At 36.8% G+C, this 26,024-nt stretch overlaps 1 protein-coding gene across 1 annotated transcript in view; it reads right to left on the bottom strand.

Moving 5' to 3' along the window:
• DCC (DCC netrin 1 receptor) overlaps positions 1-26,024 on the bottom strand; it is a 1,105,239-nt gene that overhangs the window by 226,177 nt on the left and 853,038 nt on the right. Inside the window, exons 13-14 of the mRNA XM_061130661.1 lie at positions 17,356-17,497; positions 6,202-6,312 (exon numbers count right to left, since the gene is read on the bottom strand). Coding sequence (XP_060986644.1) covers positions 6,202-6,312; positions 17,356-17,497 — 253 coding nt within the window. The remainder of the gene's footprint in view (positions 1-6,201; positions 6,313-17,355; positions 17,498-26,024) is intronic.

Genomic DNA, 26,024 nt, shown 5'->3' with positions numbered 1-26,024 from the left:
GATTAGCATAGATGTGTGAAACTGGCTTCCCTGGTGTTGCAGTGGTTAAGAGTTCACCCTTTCATTGCAGGGGAAAACAGTGTGATCCTTAGCCCGCGAAGATCCCACATGCTGCAGGGCAACTAAGCCCACGTGATGCAACTACTGAAGCCTGTGTCCTCTACAGCCTGCGGGGTTCAACAGGAGGGCCACTGCAAGGAGAAGCCTGCTCACCGTGACTAGAGAAAGCTCTCACAGAGCAATGAAGACCCAGTGCATTGATCTATATTTCTGTCTTTGTGCCAGTACCATACTGTCTTGATGACTGTGGCTTTGTAGTAGAGCCTGAAGTCAGGCAGGTTGATTCCTCCAGTTCCATTCTTCTTTCTCAAGATTACTTTGGCTATTCGAGGTTTTTTGTATTTCCATACAAATTGTGAAATTCTTTGGTCTAGTTCTGTGAAAAATACCATTGGTAGCTTGATAGGGATTGCATTGAATCTATAGACTGCTTTGGGTAGAATAGCCATTTTGACAATATTAATTCTTCCAATCCATGAACACGGTATGTTTCTCCATCTGTTTGTGTCCTCTTTGATTTCTTTCATCAGTGTTTTATAGTTTTCTATGTATAGGTCCTTTGTTTCTTTAGGTAGATATACTCCTAAGTATTTTATTCTTTTTGTTGCAATGGTGAATGGTATTGTTTCCTTAATTTCTCTTTCTGTTTTTTCATTGTTAGTATATAGGAATGCAAGGGATTTCTGTGTGTTAATTTTATATCCTGCAACTTTACTATATTCATTGATTAGCTCTAGTAATTTTCTGGTAGAGTCCTTAGGGTTTTCTATGTAGAGGATCATGTCATCTGCAAACAGTGAGAGTTTTACTTCTTCTTTTCCTATCTGGATTCCTTTTACTTCTTTTTCTGCTCTGATTGCTGTGGCCAGAACTTCCAACACTATGTTGAATAGTAGTGGTGAGAGTGGGCACCCTTGTCTTGTTCCTGATTTCAGGGGAAATGCCTTCAATTTTTCACCATTGAGGGTGATGCTTGCTGTGGGTTTGTCATATATAGCTTTTATTATGTTGAGGTATGTTCCTTCTATTCCTGCTTTTTGGAGAGTTTTAATCATAAATGAGTGTTGAATTTTGTCAAAGGCTTTCTCTGCATCTATTGAGATAATCATATGGTTTTTATCTTTCAATTTGTTAATGTGGTGTATTACATTGATTGATTTGTGGATATTAAAGAATCCTTGCATTCCTGGGATAGAGCCCACTTGGTCATGGTGTATGATTTTTTTAATATGTTGTTGGATTCTGTTTGCTAGAATTTTGTTAAGGATTTTTGCATCTATGTTCATCAGTGATATTGGCCTGTAGTTTTCTTTTTTTGTGGCATCTTTGTCTGGTTTTGGAATTAGGGTGATGGTGGCCTCATAGAATGAGTTTGGAAGCTTACCTTCTTCTAAAGCCCAGAGATAAATCCACGAACCTATGGACACCTTATCTTTGACAAAGGAGGCAAGGATATACAATGGGAAAAAAGACAACCTCTTTAACAAGTGGTGCTGGGAAAACTGGTCAACCACTTGTAAAAGAATGAAACTAGAACACTTTCTAACACCATACACAAAAATAAACTCAAAATGGATTAAAGATCTAAATGTAAGACCAGAAACTATAAAACTCCTAGAGGAGAACATAGGCAAAACACTCTCCAACATAAATCACAGCAAGATCCTCTATGACCCACCTCCCAGAATATTGGAAATAAACAAATGGGACCTAATGAAACTTAAAAGCTTTTGCACTACAAAGGAAACTATAAGTAAGGTGAAAAGACAGCCCTCAGGTTGGGAGAAAATAATAGCAAATGAAGAAACAGACAAAGGATTAATCTCAAAAATATACAAGCAACTCCTGCAGCTCAATTCCAGAAAAATAAATGACCCACTCAAAAAATGGGCCAAAGAACTAAACAGACATTTCTCCAAAGAAGACATACAGATGGCTAACAAACACATGAAAAGATGCTCAACATCACTCATTATTAGAGAAATGCAAATCAAAACCACAGTGAGGTACCATTACACGCCAGTCAGGATGGCTGCTATCCAAAAGTCTACAAGCAATAAATGCTGGAGAGGGTGTGGAGAAAAGGGAACCCTCTTACACTGTTGGTGGGAATGCAAACTAGTACAGCCGCTATGGAAAACAGTGTGGAGATTTCTTAAAAAACTGGAAATAGAACTGCCATATGACCCAGCAATCCCACTTCTGGGCATACACACTGAGGAAACCAGATCTGAAAGAGACACGTGCACCCCAATGTTCATCGCAGCACTGTTTATAATAGCCAGGACATGGAAGCAACCTAGATGCCCATCAGCAGATGAATGGATAAGGAAGCTGTGGTACATATACACCATGGAATATTACTCAGCCATTAAAAAGAATTCATTTGAACCAGTCCTAATGAGATGGATGAAGCTGGAGCCCATTATACAGAGTGAAGTAAGCCAGAAAGATAAAGAACATTACAGCATACTAACACATGTATATGGAATTTAGAAAGGTGATAACGATAACCCTATATGCAAAACAGAAAAAGAGACACAGAAATACAGAACAGACTTTTGAACTCTGTGGGAGAATGTGAGGGTGGGATATTTCAAAAGAACAGCATGTATACTATCTATGGTGAAACAGATCACCAGCCCAGGTGGGATGCATGAGACAAGTGCTCCGGCCTGGTGCACTGGGAGGACCCAGAGGAATCGGGTGGAGAGGGAGGTGGGAGGGGGAATCGGGATTGGGAATACGTGTAAATCCATGGCTGATTCATATCAATGTATGACAAAACCCACTGGAAAAAAAATAATAATAATAATAAAAATTAAAAAAAAAAAAAAAAGACCCAGTGCAGCCAAAAGTGATATTTAATAAAAATAAATTTTAAAAAATTTAAAAAAGAGAGAGAGAAATGCATGAGATGGAGTCTACTTAGATCAAAGGGATATGAAAAGAATGCAGTTAAGTGGGAGTTTTGTGCCATCCCAGGAGCTGCGATTTTACATTTGGTGGTTCTTACAATGTGAGTCATTCAGAGCAAGGAGTAGGAGCGTGTAAGTCAGTGGAGCATCCCACTCATCCCGGGTATTTCATGGGAACTTCTGCACCTCCACTTCATTTATTTTCACTCCTTCCAGTAAGAGACATAGTCCCTGAAGGTTGGGTAAATGATATGACCTCATTTCTTAGAATCTTTTGTCTTGAATCACTATTTTTATCATCACTGGGTCAGTTCTGCAGGATTCGTAGACACTTAGCTTTGATAAACTGGACTGCACATCAACTCACTCAACCTGGTCTTGAGTGTCAGCTCCACAGTTACCAGCAGAGTGAGATCAAGTGAGTTTAATTTTCTTAGCTTAAGTTACTCTTTAAAACTAACGATAATAATATACACTACAGTTTGAGAGAAGAGAGTATAAAACACAGTATATAATGGTTAAAAGTAATTTTTCAAGTAAAATACAGAAATGAAGAATTCCTATAGCATATCCTAGCCATCCTTGTATTGTTTACATGAGACTGATCATGTTCTCATGACTTGGGCCCAACTCTCCTGACCTCCTCGTCATACTTCAGACACCAACAGGGCTCCGGTCTCTGGATGTCTATTCTTGCTATTCTTTCTGCACCAGGGGTGCTCGTCTGAACTCTTTGCATGGCTGTCTCCCTCACTGTCTCAAGATCTGTGCTCATGTTTTGCCTAATCTGCAAGATCTTCTCAAATCCCGATATCAAAGACTTCTCCCTTCATCATTTGTTATACCTTACTTCCTTTTTTTCACATCATTTGTCACTACCATTTCTATCTTGATAAAATTTATACTCTTTGAGAGTAGTGACATTGTTTATTGTTTTGCCCTTAGAACCTAAAATAATGCCTGGTATAGAAAAACTTTCAAGAAGAAATATATGTTGAATGAATGAACACATGATTTAAACTTCCCTAATCCATTTCTGAAGGGTATACATTCTGTAAAGTGTGACTTGATGTAGCTGCATGACTTCTTGATTTATCTAAGACAAGTTAAAGAATATTTATTTTCTAAGGCTCAAGTTACTTTATTGTAGAGTAGTCCTGAGTTGGCCCATGTATCAGTTCAATCACTCAGTCGTGTCTGACTCTTTGCGACCCCATGAACTGCAGCACTGTTAGGCCTCACTGTCCATCACCAACTCCTGGAGTTTGCTCAAACTCATGTCCATTGGGTTGGTGATGCCATCCCACCATCTCATCCTCTGTCGTCCCCTTCTCCTCCCGCCTTCAATCTTTCCCAGCATCAGGTTCTACTCCTAATACACTTTTTGGGTTTTAAACAGGGTATTCTCTTCAAAATGCAAACATAATGGTCAGTATTTTTAAAAAATTCTTTCATGGCTTGCTTAGGATAAAGCAGGTTATAGCCTTAACGATATTCCTAGGATAAAGTTCAGATCCTTATTTTGGTCTTGCCAAATGTAGAATCTGCCTGTCTTGCAAAAGTAATTGAATGCCATCTCTGTGTTTCAGCCCTGATGGTCTCTATTTCAGACCCTAACAGCAGCACTATGACCTGTGCTGACTTCAAACTTGCATTTACTTTGCCTTCTACTTCTCCTCCTCAGTTTCCAATGTGTGCTTTACAATGATAATTCTTGTTGATGCTTCAGGTCTCAATTGTAAACACAAATCTCCTCTATATCTGCCTGTTTGCCTATCTATCGTTCTATCTAGCCATCCATCCTAGGTTGAACTATAGGATACTGCCAATATTCAGATTTGTACTATAACAGTGGTGATTCCCTATAACTTCATTTAGAATGCTTGTCTTTCTAAGCTACACAAGGAAAATAATCATATCTTTCTTATTTATTATTATATCCTCAGAGCTCAGTACAATGCCTGACGTTAGGAAAATTTTCTATAAATATTCTTTGAATTAATGTGCGATTATTAGCAGTGATTATCAGTATTGTAGAAATAGTATTTGTTGGTTGTTTTACTGCCAGCATAATCATGTTGTAAAACCAAGACTGTGACTACATTAAAACAATTGGATGGCAGTGAGTTATTTAGAAAGGGAAGAAAGGAAAGATCAAGGAGGAAGAAAACTGAAAGTCTAAGGAGGAGAAAGGGAGAACAGATTTGAGAAATGGTGGAGAGGAGAGAGGGAGAGAGAAAAATGAGAGGGAAAGAGAGAGACAGAGAATTGTCAGTTTCCAGTAACTTGAATATTTTCAGGTCTGTCAGTGAAGAAGTACATGAATTCCATTTTCAATTAGTTAGGTAGCCATCATATTTTCAATACACATGTGTTTATTCTTTCAGCCACTTTTTTCTTGGTCCCAGTTTGGATCACCTAGTTTTAAGTCTACTGATTTTAACTTCCTTCTTTTTCAAGTATCGTTCATTTTTTATAAATTTCTACTTCATGTATCTGTAACTGTAATTCTCTAGAGTGTATTTCTGTTTTATTATTTATATTTTTGTTTATTCTATTATTCATTTTTCCATTGCTTCCATTACCCCTTTCTCTTGAATTTTATTTTTGTATTTAGTCATGATGTTTTTTATCTCAAGAAGTACTTCTCATCTGACAATTTTGAAGATTTTGTTATATTGAACACATTGATATGTAATTTTATATGAACCTCAATATCTCATCCACAAGTATTTCAGATAACTATCAATTAAGAAAATAGGGCAGACTGTCCTTTATTTAAAAAATGTGCCAAACATTAATGATCATATCATAAGCCAGTCAAAAATACATATTGCTATTTGCAGAAGCATCATAAAACAGCCAGAGGAGTTATGTAAAATAATTACATTTTTGATTATTATCAGAAATTGCAGGCATTCCTCTGAAAAACATGGTTAAGATCAATTACTTTAAATAAAACAAATAGAAAAAAAAGGTCATTTCAAATTTTTTGGAAAAAAGTGATTTGTTATGAAGACTATAATTAATTTATATTTATATGGCATGCTGAAGACTCTATATTCATTCAGGGTTTTTTTATTTATTTTGTTTTGCATCTAAAGATACAGGAAGAAGAAACATCCCTAATGTGGAAGTTCATCCATTTTTTAAAGGTATTCTTTGAAGCTGAAGTAACAAAGAAGACAGAAAGCAGAGTGACAGTGATGGGGAAATGTCTTACCATCCAGATCATTCTCCGGAGTCTCTGCTGTGAACCAGTTGGAAGGCGGGCCAGTGCCGTTGACTGTCATGGCTGACACCTGAAAACTGTACTGACTTCCTTTCTCCAGTCCTGTAAAAGAATTTTCCATAGAAGGAGAAAAGAAAAAAGTTACTGAATAACAAGTACTTTTAGTGGGTTTTAAAAGTTTTAGCAAAATTTCAACAATACTAAACACGCTTTACATTTTCTGTGATTGTTGTGGTAATTACTGTTATTTTGGCCAAAAGGGTTGGAAGATTACAGCCAGAAATCAAATTATTTTTCATATATTCTCATTTACTTTTCCCAGTTTACAAAAATGTATCCTTGAAAACAGCCTCAGGGCAGATGCAGAATATAAAATATGAACGATGAAGAAATAATCAAAAACAGCAAGGATCATTTTTCCTCACAGTCCAGAAGAGGCCTGCCTATAAATCAAGAACAGTCAATCTAAAAATTTATGCTCCATCATTCATTCAAGGTCAGTGATTCCTTTGGGCAAAGAAAGAAAACTCCAAAGCCACTGTACTTCAGCTGAAAATACTAGGTTTTTGTCTCTCAAAAACATCGCCAAGGCATATTTGCTTTGCATTAGGTTCCATACTACAGCATGAAGAAAATCTATCTCTGTGATAACTTGGACATGGATTGCAGTCCTCAGTGATGACCTCTGAGCTGATTTTCCAGTACACAGAGAGTACAGGTAATAAGAGAAGCCCTGTGCATCATGACCCAGTGTGATATGTATAAATTTTTAATGTGAGTAACTTTCCTTTTATCTGAGTTTCAACATAGCTCATCAACATGACACATTATTATTATAAAACAAACAATGCCTGTCAAAAAACCATATGACTTTCCTGAGACACTTAGGACTCAGTGTAAACCAACAAGTTCTTAAACCTTAAGGGGTTGAACAGCACTGATAACAATTAAAATATCATCTCTCTTTTTTCCCCATTAATTTGAAATGGCACAAACATTTGGAGCTAAGGAAAAATCATAAATAAAATAGCCTCTTAGAGAAATGCTGTTTCTATTAAGTACAAAGTTGTGTATTTATATATTTTTGTACAGAAAGATGAGTAATTCTTGGTACTGAGAAGAATTATAACTTGCTACTAACAGATGGCTTTTAAGCCATGGTTAGAGTGAATTTGTCACAGTTGAAGGCGGTGATCTTCAGTAACTAGGACTTTTAGAGAAGACAGTTTGATAAACTCACCCACGCATAATACTGGCCACTTAAGATGCTTCTAATTTTATAAAACAAATTGGAAGGCATGGGTTGAGAATAACGTTGGTAATGTTGTTTCTATTATTATGAATGCTTTCACTGTACCTCCGTAGAGTCACTACAATGCCTGACTCATGTTTCAACACAAAACAACTGTTGAAAGATCCACTAAAGCGAGTCTTCGCACTGCGGAAATGTTAGGTTACAATGCAATGCCCAACACCACCAGCAAGGTGGTGAAAGGACGCTTCTGAACATAAAAGCTGTGTTCTGCTTTAGGTAGGCTTGTGCTCACCCTGACCTGTCCCTTAATTAGCAAGGCATCAATCTGATATTTGTTAACATTTTTCACCCTTTCTTGGGTACTGCTGTTGATCCCTGAGGCAGAAGGATTGCAGAGCTGTCTGGGAAATCAGAAAGCTCACAGGAAGAGAACTTTGGGAGGATATGTTTACCTAATCATTGCAGCTCATGATTGTCATGGTTGTCTCACCTCAAACAGTTTAATTTCATCAAGAATATACTCTTTTGTATTAAGGAGAAATTTGACTTCATTTTTCTTTGAAATGGATGGACAATTATGTCAACACCATCTCCAATGACTGATGTGGAATATCATCTTTGATGGTCAGTTTTATATGTAAACTGGAGTAAGGCTAAAGTCTCCTCAATCAAACACTTATTGTTGCTGGGAAGGTATTTTTGTAGATATGACTAAAGTCCATAGTCAACTGATTTTATATAAGGGATATTATCCTAGATGATTTAGTGAGCCATATTTAATCAGGTGAAGGATCTTAAGAGCAGACTGAGGCTTCCCTGAAAAAGAAATTTCACCTGTAGGAAGCAGCTTCAGCTTGAGAGTTCCAGCTGCCTATCCTGATGGCCTGCTCTGTTGATTTTGGAATTGTCCAGCCCACCATCACGATCAATTAAGCCAATTCCTTGCAACAAATCTCTTAGTATATGTCTCCACCGATTCCATTTCTCTGTTCAACATACCTTGACTAACACATCAACTTCTTACATGCAATATTTTGACACACAAATGGAAATCTTTCTGAATGCCCTATATTCTGTCCCATTCATTTGACTTTATAACAAGTGACGTGTTGCATGCAGACTTTACTGGTTTTAATATAACTTAATTAAAATATCTCACTATAAAGCAGATACACAAATTTCTCTTTATAATTTTGCCAAAATTCAATTTACATATTTTGAGTTTAGGCTCTATCAGTATCATTAGTTTTGAGTAAAATGAAAGCTGACTAATAGCCTGAGTAATAATTTGAAGTAACTATTAAAAGGCAGTTAAGAGACCATCCATTGTTTCCCCAATGGAGTCTCACCTGGCACCCCCGACCCAGCTACTTATCAGAATATATATTCTAACCAAACACAGTAAAGTAGCTTTTCATATCTTTCTATGATATCAGTAGTGAAGTTTTAACCCTCTGGACAGAGTAGTACCCAGATGACCCTAAAAATCCTGCCAACTTTTCTTGTAATACTATATTTTAGCTTAACTTTTTAAAATTTTGCATTTTATTCTAGAATATTGCTGTGGAATCTCACTAATAACACCTAGAAATTCTAGATCAAGTATAAGAAAACATTTAAAGATATATACAACATTCCATTATTAAAAGAGATTGTAATGCTTAGTCAAACAGCCCATCTAATGCTGTTCATCCAACTAAGTGATTCCATAAATAAAGCAGGGATATTTCTGGAATAAAAAATTCACCATGGGAGGGAATCCACTCCAACAGTTCTGCTGGTTAAATAAAATTATTCTTTAGATTACATTGAATCTGCTTTACTGTAGCATTACCTACAGATAAATTTGAGTTTTACACAGTGGGATTAAAAAGAAGTTAAATTCCACTTTCAAGATATCTTTACCCAAGTCTTCTGATCCTAAATTTGGTGCCTTCAGGTCCAGATCTTTATCAGCAGAATTAAACCTGTGACTCTCTTCTAAATTAGGTAAGTGAAGTACACAGCAATAGGCAAAATCAGAAATGTTTGCTTTTCAGAGTCAGTCAAGGACATTCCCCTGAATTCTAGCCTGCAAATGTTCCTGCTTCTTTGTTGTGAGGGGTACTTGGCCAGACAAGTTTTAGATGGGCTATGTGTATGTGTATTAGTTGCTCAGTTGTGTCTGACTCTTTGAGATCCCATGGACTGTAGCTTGCCAGGTTCCTCTGTCCATGGAATTCTCCAGCCAAGAATACTGGAGTGGGTTGCTGTTTCCTTCTTCAGGAGATCTTCCCAACACAGAGACTGAACCCAGGTCTCTTTTAATCTCACTTTCTCATATATAGTTATTAGGTAATAATACCTGCATTTCTATCTTAGAGTGTTCTTTTGAGAATCAAATGGCAAAACTGCTTTCACAAATAATTTATAAAATTAGACATTTGATAGACATAAAGATACCTAATATTTGCAAATTATTTTCTCACTTGAAACACTCCACTGATGGATAGATGGATTCATTCATTCATTCATTCACTGGTGACAGGATAGAAGGAAACCGATCTGTAAATGAAAGCTATTTTCTGTGTATATTTCTCAAAATTGTTATCTGAGATGTGTTTTCAAAGTTGGACTAATGAAAGCATTAACTAGGATTTTAAATCTAAATAGGTAGGGAAGTTTTGACTTAATCTCTTCTAAAGTTACTCAATTCCTTTAGCTGCCAAGATAATTTTCAATTTTTATTATTCAATATATAGCTCCATCTCTGAGTTATTTCACTGTTCCTTTACATACTCACACAACCCATAGTCATTGCCTATGGTCAACAATATATTACTGATAGTTTAAGAGTTAAGAATTCAGGTGTTCAGTTTAGGCAGAATTAGATTCAAATTTTTGCTTTACCACTTACTAACTGCATGACCTAAAAAACTTCCTAGCCCTCTTTCTTTGCCTAAGATGTCTCATCAATAAAACGGAGTCTATGAATAAAAAATTATTATAAAGATTACATTTTAAAACAGACAAAGCTTTATTTTCTTATCATGGATCTTTTTTAGCTATATACTTAATATACCAATAGTTGTGCATAGTTAACGTATACATTTTAATGAATTTAGACCTATGCATAAACTATGATACCACCACTACAAATAAGGTAATAAACGTACATATCACTTCCAAAGACCCCTTTTCTCCCGCTGCTCTTTTTTTAATGATAAGAACCCTTGGCATGAGACGCCTTCTAAATAAGGTTTTAAGTGCACAATACAGTATTGTTAACTATCGGTACTACGTTGCACAGCAGATCTCTGAAACTTATTCGTATTGCATAACCGTCATTTTATACCCATTGAACGACTCTCCATTTCCCCTCCCCCTCGCCCCTGGCAACCACCATTCTACCCTGTTTCCGTGACGTTGACTATTTTAGATACCTCATATATGTGGGATCATGGCATTTACCCTTCTGGGACTGACATTTCACTTGGCATAGCATCTCCAGTCCATCCACTTTGTTGCAAAAGGCAGAGTATTTTTTCTTTTCTGTGATAAGGCTGAATAATATTCCATTGTATGTATATACCACAGTTTCTTTGCTCATTTGTCAATGGAAATTTGGGTTGTGTGAATACTGCTGTAATGAATATGAGAGTGCATATGTCTTTGAGATCCTGACTTCGATTCTTTTGGATATGTACTCAGAAGGAGGGATTCGTGGTTCACTGCAGATTTGTTTTTAATTTCTTGAAGAACCTTCATATTGTTTTCAGCATAGCAGAAGTTGTCAAATTTGCTATTGCTGTTATGACTGTTATAAATGTTAAAATTGTTTTTAATATCAATGATCATTTACAGATTCATACAACAGCCAGACTCACTCACAATAAAGTGAGCTAAAGATGATAACACTGGATAGTTCAAAGAGCACATAGCTAGGAATCAGAGCATCTGTGATCTAGCTGAAATCTATACCTTTAGCTAACGGTGGATCTTAGCAATGTCACTCTTCAAGCCTCCATTACCTACCTCTTCAATAAAACAAGGGCTTTGGACGCGATGAATTGTGTGCTTTCTGCTCTGTTTGTAGGGACCTATAGTTCAGTCTCAGTCTCTGTAGACCTAACCAATGTCAACTGTGTCTCCTGCATCAGCAGGCTGACACTTGACCACTAGCACCACCTAGGAAGCCCCATCTAAGTAAACAGGCCTTTCTCACAGCAGGACTGGGACTGCGTATCAGTCTGCTCTGTGTGCAGTGCCCTGGGGGTGGTGGTCTGTTAAGAACTATCTTTTCCAATTATCATGGTCTCTTGGAATTCAGGAACACAAGCCCTATTACCCCGCAAGGCCAAGTGGTCAAGGGGTGTGCATTCCTGTGTGGATTGTGTATACCCACTGACTTTAGCAGGGTAGCAGGAAAGGAAAAGAAAAACTTGCTTTCTTGTTTAAGGAAGGCATTAAGGACCATGACTTACTGTATGCACCCATGGGCTTCTGCAGTGGAACATAGGAGTGCCTTGACTTGGGATGGGTGGGTGGGAGGGGTGTGTGTGTGTGTGTGTGTGTGTGTGTGTGTGTGTGTGTGTGTGTGTGTGTGTGTGTGTGTGTGTGTGTGTGTGTGTGTGTGTGTGTGTGTGTGTATGCGCACACGCATTTACACAGCTTCCTAGCTGCTTCTAAGTATGTGTGTGGTACTAAGTCGCTTCAGTCTTTTCTGACTCTTTGAGACCCAATGGACTGTAGCCCGCCAGGCTCCTCTGTCCATGAGGATTCTCCAGGCAAGAATATTGGAGTGGGTTGCCATGCCCTCCTCCAGGGGATCTTCCCAACCCAGGGATTGGACCCAAGTCTCTTATGTCTCCTGCTTTATCAGGCAGGTTCTTTACTGCTAGTGCCACCTGGGAAGCCCTGCTACTAAGTATAACTTTAAGTATAACTTCTAAGTATAACTCTATTCTAAAAGAATGACATAGGTAACAATGCTTTTTTGTTGTAAAAGAAGATACTGCTGAAAGTAGACGGTCTTCTGCTTGTTTCTATCTCCAGTAAAAAATGCCTTCAAACTCTTAATTCCTCAGTTCTATTTCTACTTTCTTAGAACTTATGGTCAAGAGATGATGTATTATTCGAAGAAAATAATTTCCCTTTATTCCCCTAATGTTAACCTTGTTATAAAATTGCTGTGCTACTGTTTCAATGTTTCAGGCCACAAAATACCAATGCATGTTTACCACTACATTTATTCTTGTGTTGGCCACGAAGCATGAGAAAATTCTAGTATTCAATTCCAAATAACCTCCTCTGAAGAGCACTCAGAAATTAAAAACAGTACTTTAAAATTTAGTTGACTTGGGTTCCCACAATGAAATTGATAGCAGTGATTTAAAATCCTTGTTATAACTCTGAATTACTTTGTTACTGCAGATGTCTCATTACCCTAGTAAAAAGCACACACAACAAAAAACACCTGTCTAAAAAACAGAACATGGTAAAAGCCAATATTTGAGTCTCTACACCTGAATATTTATATCATCCAAAGGAAGCACTCTGGCATTTTCAATTTTCTAACAGCCAAATCAATCTATTCATGTATTTTAAAGGTACTAAAAACATGGGGGCAAATTTTGTACATTTTAAAGTGCTGAAGATTTATATAGAAAATCAATTACTTCCTCTTACTACACAGTGCATACGTTACAAAATATATCCTGGGGACAAGTCAAAAACCGCAGCCAATCTACCAGGGTAAGTACTTCCTGATTCCCTGATGCTTTGTAGCATTAAAGACATTCCCACAATTTCTAGAAATGCAACATAAGCCAGGACTGAGGCCAGGACACAGAACAGAGGCGAGGAAGACGGAGGCTTTGCAAAATTTGTTTTTAATGCTTAAAGAATATGAGGCTATCCTCTGGGTCTTTCTAGTCTTCATCTCAAATTAAAAATGAAGACCGTGTGACTTTTTTGCAATAAATATCAAGCACAGTTATAAAGATAACTGTTCAGATGATGTTTGCATCCTCAAATTCATTTTATAACAATTAAAATGAAGAAGGAACATTTTAAATAAAAGTTGCAAGTTTGGAGTCCAGATTCCTAAGGATCTATAAAGATGGGAAGCGGCATTTCAATAACAAGCTAATGAATTCATCCTGTTGCTTTGCTTTTGACTGGAATGATATGAAGCCAGAGTGAAGATGGGTTATCCCATGCTGATGAGAAGTGCTAATTTCCACATATATTTTAGATGAATAAAGATGTAGGACTGAATTATTTTTGGATAAAGATTTACTAGAGGGTATAATTGAAAATGATTGTCCTTGAGAGGAAAAGTAATAACAAGAGTTTGTAATGAGTAAAAATACTGTATACTTGGAACATCCAAATATAGCTTTTCCTGGAAGCATAGTCTTAACGGATTTATTAAAGATCTTGGAATGGATTCATCCTGGGTTACTACAGAGTCAATATTCAATGAAGGTATCCTTATAAGAAGCGAGGACATACAGACACACAGAGGAAGTGATGCAAAGATGGAGGCAGATTTCTGAAAGATGTATCTACAAGCTGAGGAATGTCAAGGGCTGCCAGCGCCCACCAGAGGTTAGGAGACAAACATGAGACAGATTTTCCCACAGAGCTTCCAGAAGGAATGACCTCTACAGAAACGTTGATTTTGGATTTCTGGTTTCTCTTGGATTGAAAAAAAAAAAAAAATTATGTTGTTTCTAGCCACCACATTTGTGATAATTTGTTATGGCTCCCTAGGACTAATACAGCATCTTTGATAAGAAAAAGTCTAATACTTGCTATTCTATACCATGATCTTCTTAAATGATTTTACTTTTTTTGAGAGAAAATTCCAAGCGCTTATACATTTAGAGATTCAGAAGCTTGGCTTGATAATACTGAGCTGAATGTGTTAAATCCTATTTGGCAAAAACCCCATAAATACTAAACAATTCATGTCAGTAAGGTCTTTTGGCCACATGGTTACTACTCTTCATTTATTTTCTTGACTAACTCCTCCTTAGCTGTTCAATGGGCACAGAGTTAGTCAGTGGTATGAAATATTCAATCTTGGTAACCAAGTGTTATGACATTAGAGTCCTGATATTTTATTTGCTTTTCATTTTACATACATGGTTAAAAATACATAATTCACTGTTGCACAATTAAGCAATAATCACTATTAATATTTTGGTATTTAGACTATATTATTCTAAATCTTTTCTTAATAATTTTTTTGGTTTATAAATATGGACTCATACTTAATATTGATTTCAAACTGAGCTATTCACTTAATATGTTTTAAATATTTAGCATATAATATTTACATTTCAATATTTGCAATAGATATACAGCATTTCATGATATGATTGTGTCTGAATTTTCTAGGTAACCGCCTATAGTTAGATACTTAGGGTCTTTTTTTCTGATGCAATGAATATGTTTTTAGTTTAAAACTTTGCAAAAAAGTATGTCTGCAGAATTGGAATAAACTCCTAGAAGTTGGAAACCTGAATCATATATTTACAGATACATACACACATGCACACTTGTATATAACACAAATCTCCACATTGCTTTCTGGAAAGATTCTAGAATCTTTCTGTCCCACAAGTGGTATATAAAAGTTCATCTTTCTCATATGCTTTCCAAAACAATGTATCATCATTCATTTTTATCTTTATTACTTTAATCAAAGGAGAATGCTAACTCATTTTTCTTTTAATTTGCATTTCTTTACTAATGAGATTAAACATTTTATTAGGCTTGTTGGCCATTTATAGTTCTGTAAATTGAATATACATTTTTTAGGTTTTCTACTAGAATGCTCATATTTTAATGAATTATTTTATTAAAAAAGGAAGTTTCTTTTATACTTTTAATGTTTTTCATTGGAGAAGGAAAATCAATGGTTAAAAATGTTTCTGGGCTTCAAATTCCTATATCTATAGAAATTACACTAAAATTTTTTCAGCAAGATTTTTAAATTTTGGTGGTTTCTTGTAAAGTAAACTACGTATATGTTGTGCCAAATAGTCCAACGAGACCATATGCCTCATTTCAATTGCTTCTACCTTCTAATCATTTTATCAGGTAAAGAGACATAGCATCTTGGCTTTCTTTAAGCTTTTTAAATGTCATGGTGTTTATTTTCCTTTTTAAAATAGTTTTTATTGGAGTAGAGTTGATTTACAGTGTTGTGCTAGTTTCCATGGAAAAGCAAAGTAAAGTGACTGTACATATACAGCCTTCCTTTTTGGGCTTCCTTCCCGTCAGGACACCGCCGAGCTTGCAGAGCTCCCTGCAGAAGGGCAGTAGAGTCCCCTGAGCTTGCAGAAAGTTCTCATCAGTTATCTGTTTTATAGGTGGTATCACACTGTCTGCATCAATCCTAATCTTCCAACAGAGTGTCATAACTTCCATTTAGGAGACTTTGTCCAGATATAAAACAAGTCATGTGATTTTTGGCAATCTATTTTGGAAGCACACTCACCATTGCATTATCATTTTATAGGCATAAGAGGCACAAACTTATGGGGAAAAACTAAGTTGCTATCAAGTCTCATACTGTAGGCTGAGCAAGTAGCTTAAATTGTGTGTGTGTTTTATGATTTCAGATAGAAATTTACCAGTACTCTATGTCAAGAAAGGAATAAATAAGGAATTAGTTCTCATCTGTGATGAACGTTTACTTGATTTTCTGTAAGCTATGAGCTTTAATTTGCCTGCTGTCATGAATCAAGTTTATGTGCCATGACACACACACGTTTAATTTGATCCACCGATTCCTGCCTTTGCTATCTGCTTTGATTCCCAAACCCTCTGTTCTCGTTGGTACTATCAAGCCTCAAATGTTGCTGCTAGACCAAGCCATCCCCATATAACTGGTGCTGGATGGACAAGCAGAGAATTCCACACTTGTGCATTTACCGGAAGTGCTGGCTTCCCAGGGGACTGTCAGGAGGTACAGAATAGTTAACAACCTGTTGTGGGCTTACTCTGACCAATGACAGACAAGGGAGAAACAGCTCATACTTCCTATCCAGCCATCCACACTGGGCCCCAGTAGTTCAATTGGCTTCTGAAACCTCCTCTCTCCTACCCTGCCCCCCATCCCCAACACCACACAAGAACAAGCTGGCTCTAGATTTGTTCTAACTTGTGGCCAGTTCAAGAAGTCATCATTTGATTTATCTTCCTCCTTGGTTCACTTCTCTTGTTCCTTCATGCTTGCCTTCCTGGGCTTGTACCCTAAATGCATTAACTTGAAGGCCTGGCTTAGTCTCTGTTTTTCCAGGAATTGGACTGACACATATTAATAGTTCCAACAGGTAAAGGAAATATATGACAATTCATCTTATATATATAAAAAATTTTTCTTAATACTACATGGAAATTGGGTCCAGTTAACCCACCATGAATTTTTCCAATATTGCTACAGAAGTGAATTTACTTTTATATTTATGGAAAGTGGAATAATTGTTCTCTTCATTCCCCAAACCACTCCTCTCTCCATTTTCCAGCCTCATTCTCACTCCTGGAGTTTGGGCAGAGAAGGCTCAAAATGACTTAAACTTGGAACCATGTGATTACATGATTTTAAAAGTTATTAAACAGTTAAATGTTATTTGATGACAGAAATGGTTGAGTTAGCAATACTAATATGGATAAAAATTCAATGATACATTTATTAAAATGGTGATACAGAAGCAAAACATGTCGTGATAGCATTACAGGGAATCAAGTTAAAAATGTAAAGTTATTCTTGTTCATACCAGTACATGCCACCTAACAGGAGAAAAATGAATGTTCCCTTGAAGTGAGAGTATATTTTATTGCCGAGGCATTTGATTCACCAAAACCTTCTAAGACCACAGCACGGGAACACTGACCTGTGAACAGGTACCAGAGGTTATTTGGCTCCAGTGTTTCCATCTCACCCCTGCGGGTTGTCTTTCTGTGTCGAATTTTATAACCGGTAATAAATCCATTTTGTGTTCCTGATGGAGGAGGCAGCCAGCTTACTTTGATACTCTGTAAAATAACAGATGTAATTTACATCATTAGAGAAAGGAAGAACAACAAGATAGGATCAGAGAACTGACCCAAACCTAAGTGCAAATAAGGCAGAAATGCAAGAAGTGTTAGAGATTATCCCTCAGAACCAAGTTAAATCCATTCTTATAGCTGTGTGTCTGATTTTGACAAATTTACACAATTCATTTGATTGATTACATGCATCACTATCTCTCCACTGCAAATACCACGAAAATGACAATAAATATCCTAAATGGTGTAAAGCCATAAGGAAATAGAGAATAGGACACTAGTGGATGAAAGATGTTAACAAATTTTTAGAAGTTACAAAAGAAGAAAAGTATTGTGACCAAGCCAAAGGAGAAGGATGACATCTACATACCTCCTTAAACACATTAATGAAAACAAGGTGATCAGCATGACAAAATTCAGGGAAGACTGGAAATTATTGCCTCCTGAGTACCTTAGAAAGCAGGTCTAAAGCATGGTTTTGAGATGATAGAAGATGGATTGAAAGTCCTACCACATTCAGCAAATTCAGTCAGCTAACCCTCCCTGAACTTGGAGGAGCCAGGATCTTCATTTTCTAGGGATACTGAAACAGAAGCTGCAGATTTAGGGACACCAGACATGGAAGAGAAGAGAGATAAGGGTGAGAGTTAAGTCAGTGACATGAGTCATTCAAGTCTTCTTCCTTCATCTGACACCTAGAGCAATGGCATCCAGGTGTGCACTTCCCAGAGAGAATATCAGATCATTGTTTTCAAGAGAAAATTGAGAAGAACAAGAGAAAACAACACCCAGGTCCCTGATTAATCTCCCAACAGTGAGGATCCCACTTAATAACCCCCACTCACTCGTGCACCAGAATTTGCACTTCATAATCGCCTTTAGGGTACTGCATTCTTATGTAAACTGATAATTCATGACTATCAGACACTGAAACAAAGCCTTTGGCATAACAGCCGAGAGAAAGGCACGTAAGAGCGTGACGGCACTTGAAGGGAAGAGCATTAGTGTTTAAAACAGGAAAAGGGTCCAAAGAACTGTCATTAATACCCTAATAATCAAAGAGAAGATACTGACTCAATAGCATAGAAGTACAAGAAAGAGAAAAGATTTTTAAAAGCCCATGACATTCATAATTTGGTTGCATAAATTAAATATGCAATAGATAAATTGGAAAATAAATTAGTAGAAACCTTCCAAAATTCAGGGGGGGCGGAAATGACAATCAAGGGAAATAAGAGAGAAAAGATAAGAAATTAGTGGTTTAATTCATAATTTCTGACACTCAGTGAGATAAGAGAACAAAGGAGCAGGATAAAGAAAAGGCTAAAAATTAGCAACAAGAAAACAAAGCAAAACAAAAAAACACAACATCCTTCTTTTGATAAAAATTTTGCATAACTAGAAGATTGAGACTTCATTCTGAAAGGGATTATGGAATATCTAACATAATAAATGAAAAGAATAACATTAATAAATGAAAAGAATCATATTGTAAGAAATACTAGAGAATCATGGGGAAGGGAGGATCCAAAATCTTCCAGAATGGGTGGGAAAAAAAGAAAAAAGTGTATATAAATTACAATCAGGAGTAAATATAGCATCAGATTTCTTAAAAACAAACAAAACTTTAAGATTGAAAAGAATATTTAAATCTAGAATTTCATGTCTAGTCAAATAAACTATGATGTGAGAGGAAAATACAACACAAATGTATGAACACATACTAGTATAAGTCTAGGGATATTTCAGATATGAATGGCTTCCAAGATATCCATCTGTGTACCCTTTACCAGGGGGCTGATGAAGGTATGCTCCAGAAAAATGAGAGGCAAACTAAGAAAGGAAAAGATCTGAAATCCAACAAGCAGAGAATCCAAAACAGAAAGAGAAATATGGAATTTTCAGAAAGGTAGTGAGGAAAACAGCAAGACTGGGTTTTAAAGGACACTAGTCAAAAGAGCACATACTGCATAATTCCATTGATATGAAGTTCCAGAATAGACAAAACTAATCTACAGTAACGCAAATCAGGGAAGCAGTTGCCTATGGCAATTGCACTGGAAAACTGGCTGGATATGGGTACAAGGAAAATTTTTGGGTAACAAAACTGCATCATAGTTCAAGTTTGTTATATGGGTGAATACAATTGTCAAAACACATTGCTATGGGCTAAATTTTGAACTCCTCCTAACCCACCCTCCAAAGACCCCAATTCATATGCTGATATCCTAATCCCCAATACCTCAGAAAGTTATTTAGAGATAGGGCTTTAAAATAGGTAATTAAGGTTAGATGAAGCCATTAGTGCGGGCTCTAATCCAACATGACTGGTATCATAACAAGAAAAGATTAGAACACAGATACACACTGAGGAAGCTCATGTGATGACACTGGAAGAAGACACCCATCTATGAGTTAAGGAGAGAGGACTCAGAAGAAATAACTCTACAATAAATCTTGACCTTGGACTTCCAGCCTCCAGAACCGTGAGAGAATAAACACCTGTGATTGAAGCCACTTAGTCTTTGGAACCTGTTATGACAGCCCTAACAAATTAATACACTCATGGAACTGAATGTTTAGGGTTTCTGCATTTCACTTCTAATTACACTTCATCCAAAGAAGAAGGAATAGAAGGAAAATGAGGAAGAAGAGAAGGAAGGGAAAAGGAAGAAGCCTGGGGAAGGGAAATGGGGGTGTACGTGTGCTGAATTCTGACATAACAATAACGCAGTCAATGATCTGTAACACTGGTGAATTAAAATTAGGGAATTAAGGGCCATTAAAGGCACATTAACGAGAAACATAAAGGTACATGCCAGAAGAAATAACAGCTAAAAGTGATGGATATGGGAACTGGAAGGAATGAGAACAGTCTGGAGACAGGGAAGAACCTAGTGGTCTTTGTTATAAGCCTCACTGATATTATTTAACCTAAAATAATACATATGCAGTATTTTGATGAAATTTTAAATTAATTTAAAAAAACAAACACACAAAATTGTTCTTTGAGACCAATCAAAAAATAAGTGATCGTCAGAGGCAAAAATCCCTGAGTTGGGAAGATCCCCTGGAGAAGGAAATGGCAACCCACTCCAGGATTCTTGCCTGAGAAATCCCATGGACACAGGAGCCTAGCAGACTATATAGTCCATGGGGCTGCAAAGAATCAGACATGACTGAGCGACTAACGACGAACTAACTAAACTCAGTGCCAAGGAATGATCTCTGAACCCTCGGTCCACAACCCTAGGACCACTCTGATATTTCAGTTATGTGGGCCTAGCAGAGACACAACAGTGTGCTCCGGTGATATGGGAGCTTGAGACGTTTCTTCCAGATCTCCTACAAATTAGCTAGCTCTCTACAAATGATTCAGTTTATGTAAAAGGATTTTTAAAAGTCATCTAAAGTCACAGCTATTTGCTCAGCATTAAAAAAGAAAAAAATCAAAGAACATGTCAACTAGAATCAGTTCTCATCATTTGCAGTAGTTATTTTCTGTAAAGGTACTGCAGACACTGAATTTGGAAATACTGTAATATTGTTCCTAGGTAAAATAAAGTTCAGGTTCTACTGAGATTTTGGTAACAACATTTTTGTCAACTCATCAATACCTCACCTAGTTTTATATGCACTCCTGTTTAATGGCACTTTATTTAATATCATCATTGATGCATTAACATTGAACTCACAATCAAGAACACAACAGTGCACGGCTGAACAAAGCTTATCTAATACATGTATTTTCTCCTTAATACACTGCAGGCTTTATGCACTTAGGGACACTAGACAACACCTCAGCGTTATACTTGGGGACCATTTTAACCAGTAAACTTTCCAAAAGAAATCAATAAATAAATGCCAAAAAGTGCATTTATTTGATGACAAAAGAGACACTTGGTTGCAATATGAGAACTGAAAGAAGGCAACAGAGCATCTCCTTGTTCAGCCTCAGCTGGGAAATGTGTTCCTGGAGACACAAAGTTTTCACTGGTCCCCAGAGGTGCAGTGTGCAAGTCTCCAGATGACTGTAGAGACGCTGTGGGTACTGATTTGGGGGTATAAATAAATTTTAGCACCTAGGTGAATTTGCAGATATAGAGTCTACAAAAAATAAGAATCAAATATAATGATATAACTGTATTTCCATCTCTCTCTGAAAAGAGAGAGAGATGGGAATACCAGACCACCCAATCTGCCTCTTGAGAAATCTGTATGCAGGTCAGGAAGCAACAGTTAGAACTGGACATGGAACAACAGACTGGTTCCAAATAGGAAAAGGAGTGCATCAAGGTTGTGTATTGTTACTCAGTTTATTTAACTTATATGCAGAATACATCATGAGAAACACTGGGCTGGATGAAGCACAAGCTGGAATCAAGATTGTTGGGAGAAATATCAATAACCTCAAGTATGAAAATGACACCACCCTCATGGCAGAAAGTGAAGAAGAACTAAAGAGCCTCTTGATGAAAGCGAAAGAGTTGAGTGAAAATGTTGGCTTAAAGCTCAACATTCAGAAAACTAAGATCATGGCATCTGGTCCCATTACTTCATGGCAAATAGATGGGGAAACAGTGGAAGACTTTATTTTAGGGGGGCTCCAAAATCACTGCAGATGGTGACTGCAGCCATAAAATTAAAAGACGCTTGCTCCTTGGAAGAAAAGTTATGACCAACCTAGACAGTACATTAAAAAGCAGAGACATTACTTTGCCAACAAAGGTCTGTCTAGTCAATGCTATGGTTTTTCCAGTAGTCATGTACGGATGTGAGAGTTGGACTATAAACAAGGCTGAGCACTGAAGAATTGATGCTTTTGAACTGTGGTGTTGAAGACTCTTGAGAGTCCCTTGGACTGCAAGGAGATCCAACCAGTCCGTCCTAAAGGAGATCAGTCCTGGGTGTTCATTGGAAGGACTGATGCTGAAGCTGAAACTCCAATACTTTGGCAACCTGATGTGAAGAGTTGACTCATCTGAAAAGACCCTGATGCTGGGAGGGATTGGGGGCAGGAGGAGAAGGGGACAACAGAGGATGAGGTGGTTGGATGGCATCACCGACTCGATGGACATGAGTCTGAGTAAACTCTGGGAGTTGGTGATGGACAGGGAGGCCTGGCATGCTCTGGTCCATGGGGTCGCAAAGAGTCAGACACAACTGAACAACTGAACTGAAGTGACAGTGATATAATAAACATATTAATAATTACAGAAGAACACAGCTATATACAATTAATCTGAATATTTAAGTTGTCAGAATATATTTGAAAAGAGTATGGCACTACTGAAATCAATTACATAGGAAACGAAGTAGCATTCTTGCATTCTTAATAATACGTGTTAACACTTTTTTTTGCACATATTCTAGACCTGGAAGTGGTCTAGGCACCTCACATATCTACATGAGTTATGCTTTTTATCCTCACAATGACCCAGTGAGTTAAAAGTCTATCATTATGGTCTTTGTACAATCATGTCAACAGGGACACAGAATGGTTAAGCAGCTTGAAACCATGAGGCAGTAAGTGATGGAGGCAAGATATGAACTGAGATAGTACCAGTTTGAAGCTCACATCTTTACTATTTAATGTTGCCTCTCGAGGGAGCTCCAAAGGCTGCGAGCCTAATTCATTCAGTTATTATTCATTCAAAATATATTAACTACATCTCTGCTGTGTCACAAGCACTAGCTCTGGGACTTCTATAAATCATGATAGTATATTCATTCTGGCTGAGGAAATAGAGATCATAATGAAAACAAAGTGCTAAATGCTAGACTAGATAATCCCAGAAAATACAATGAAAGTATAATACATGGAGAAGTTAATTCTCTGTCATGTGGTCAAGAAAGACTTGACAAGGAGCCCATCCTTTCCAAGTGACATTTATGGAGGGGATAGATAAGATATTTAAGATAGAGCGAATACTGAGAGGAGGCTTAAGGGGTCATGACAATATAGGGCCTCTTCAAGTGAAGGTCAAGTAACTACTTGGTGGCTAGAGCAAATGGGACATGTAGGATAATGTAATGGAAAGGCAGATTGAAAAAAGAACAGTATTTTAGGCCATGCTAAAGAAACACATGGTTAGATCAATGTGCTAATTTAAGGGATTTGGTTAAGTTTTGGGGAAAGATACTCATGAATAAAATAGCAATATATTGTCCTCTGCATCCAAAGAAACATAGCCTTAAATATGTGTATGCACACACACACACACACACACACACACACAAAAACACACACCTCTCCTGCCTCCCTCCACACACACACATATATGCACATGCATGGGTGTGTTTTTTGCTCTCAAATGTTTTAGACAGTAGTAAAGAAAACCAGATTGGATGAAGAGTTATCCCTTATATTTATACTCCACTATACATCTATTTTTATTTTTCAATGCCTCAAGACAGTCATGGCTGATATTTTTACCACTTTGCAATTTCATAAAGGAGATAATTGTGTTAAATGAATGGGCAGAAGTCACACTGTATCATCACAGGACAATTATCAGACTATTGAGTCTAATGTCCTTTTTATTATTTCATACTAAAGTAAATAATCATAGAGACTCTACTTGGAAATTCTAATCACCTCGATTATTCTAAAAATATTATTGAGAGGAATAAAAACTGAATTTAAATAATTAGTTTTTAATATACCCAATAGACTTTTGCATTAGGAGCTCTTGGCAAATCAAGAAGGGTCATTTTCTAAGGACTAAAAGTGTGTTTTTTTAAAGAAAAATTTAAATTCAAATAGAAAATTAAAAAAAAATTAAGATCTTAGACCAAGAGGTAAAATCTTATGAGTTCAAGTTAAAACTTTGCTATGACTTTGTTGAGTGACCTCTCATAAGTCTTATAAATGACCACATATTGAAAACAGGGGAATAACTGTGTTTAGTATATCTAACAAATGATTGCATATCACTTGATAAACTTAGAGATTTTAATTATACTAATGATTACATGAACAATACTTAGTGACAGATAATAATTTTTCTTTGTAGTATTTGAAGAATTTTCAGTGATTGCATAACTTACTCTCACATGACCAATACCTTAATATCAATGTCGGGCAGCAATTAATAAATAGAATCCATTATATGCTCTAGACACCAGGAGGTAAACCCCTCAATGGTTATTATTCATCTCTTGAAATAATTTCAGCATTTTTATTCATTTTCGTATGCTAAGTTTATTAGCATCTTTTATGCTTTCTCACTGATTTCAAGCAAGCAGCAGCAGATTGCAAAAATCAAACCGTTTCTTCATAGGTTCTTCTGCAGATGACATGACAGGATGTCCCTGATTATACTGTATTGGGAAGTTAAATGAAAGTGGATTTTAATGCCCATCCCCTCACCAAGCCACCTAAACCTGTCACAACCTAGTCTTCATGGACAAGACTAGTAATGATTTTTATTAAAAGTAGTTAAACTCAAGACCTTTGACTTTTGAAAAAATCAATTCTAGATCCTTTCATTACTTGAAGGGAGAAAGTAATCCTTTTCAGTGTTGCAGTGTTCTATCTTGAACGAAGCATTAATTTCACTTTCTTTTTCATATTTGGAAAAAAAGAATCACAAAACTGAACTTCCCCAAATCCCTATATCCCCTCTTTGATTACTACCAAAATGAATCTGTTTACAAGCGAGAATGGTGGAGAGCAGTTAGGCTTATTGATTTAAAAGAAAGGATCTTCTTGGTCATTATCTCCTAACTGTCTGAGATAACCCTGTCCAATTTGGTGATGTGGTTATTATCCTTCTCAGGGACTCCATTAATACACTCCTTAATTATTTCTTCACCCTAGATGTGCATAAGTAATAACTAACAAAATAGAAAAAAAAAAATGGATAAGCTCATGACTCCACCCTCAATTTTTTTTTCAGAGGCTACATTCATAAATTTCTGTTTTCAATCCCATATATCACATTGCACACCTACATCTGGCCTCACACTCTCTAGAGTGAAGTGCAGGAGAAGACTAGTTCCTCTTCAAACACGTTCAGTAGTAGAGAGCTTTTTTTGGTCAATTGAGTACTTACTAAGGATTTGCTTAGAGGGCCAACAAAAAAAGACACATTGAAAAACAATGTTAATGTAAGATTTCCATCACCAAATGTCTATTTCATGAAGGACAGTGTACGAAGGTGGGTATACAGTGATGGAGAAGACAAATGGGCAGCTCTTGAGGATCCTAGTCTGATGAAGCTCTGACAAGGAATCTGGCCTCAAGGTGGGTCTAGCTATGAGCAGAGATGGGTCAAGAGCTGTTTCTTGGGAGTGGGTGTGAAACACCAGGTATGATAAAGAGGCTACAAAGCAAGAATTTCTGCTGAGACTTTGAAAAGTCTAAGTTACAAGTTGGGGGATAAGACCTTAAACAGCAGGATACAAACTAGATTAGAGCTGATAATGACTAGGTTTTAGGGTTTTGAGCAGAGGAGTCATATTTATCGAGAACATACAACGTACAGTCACTAAGAAGCAGGTAAGGCAT

This window comes from Dama dama, chromosome 27 (genome assembly GCF_033118175.1).
Source record: "Dama dama isolate Ldn47 chromosome 27, ASM3311817v1, whole genome shotgun sequence".
Lineage (NCBI taxonomy): Eukaryota > Metazoa > Chordata > Mammalia > Artiodactyla > Cervidae > Dama > Dama dama.
The sequence above is the reverse complement of the archived record's forward strand: the minus strand, read 5'-3'. Positions and strand labels throughout refer to the sequence as shown.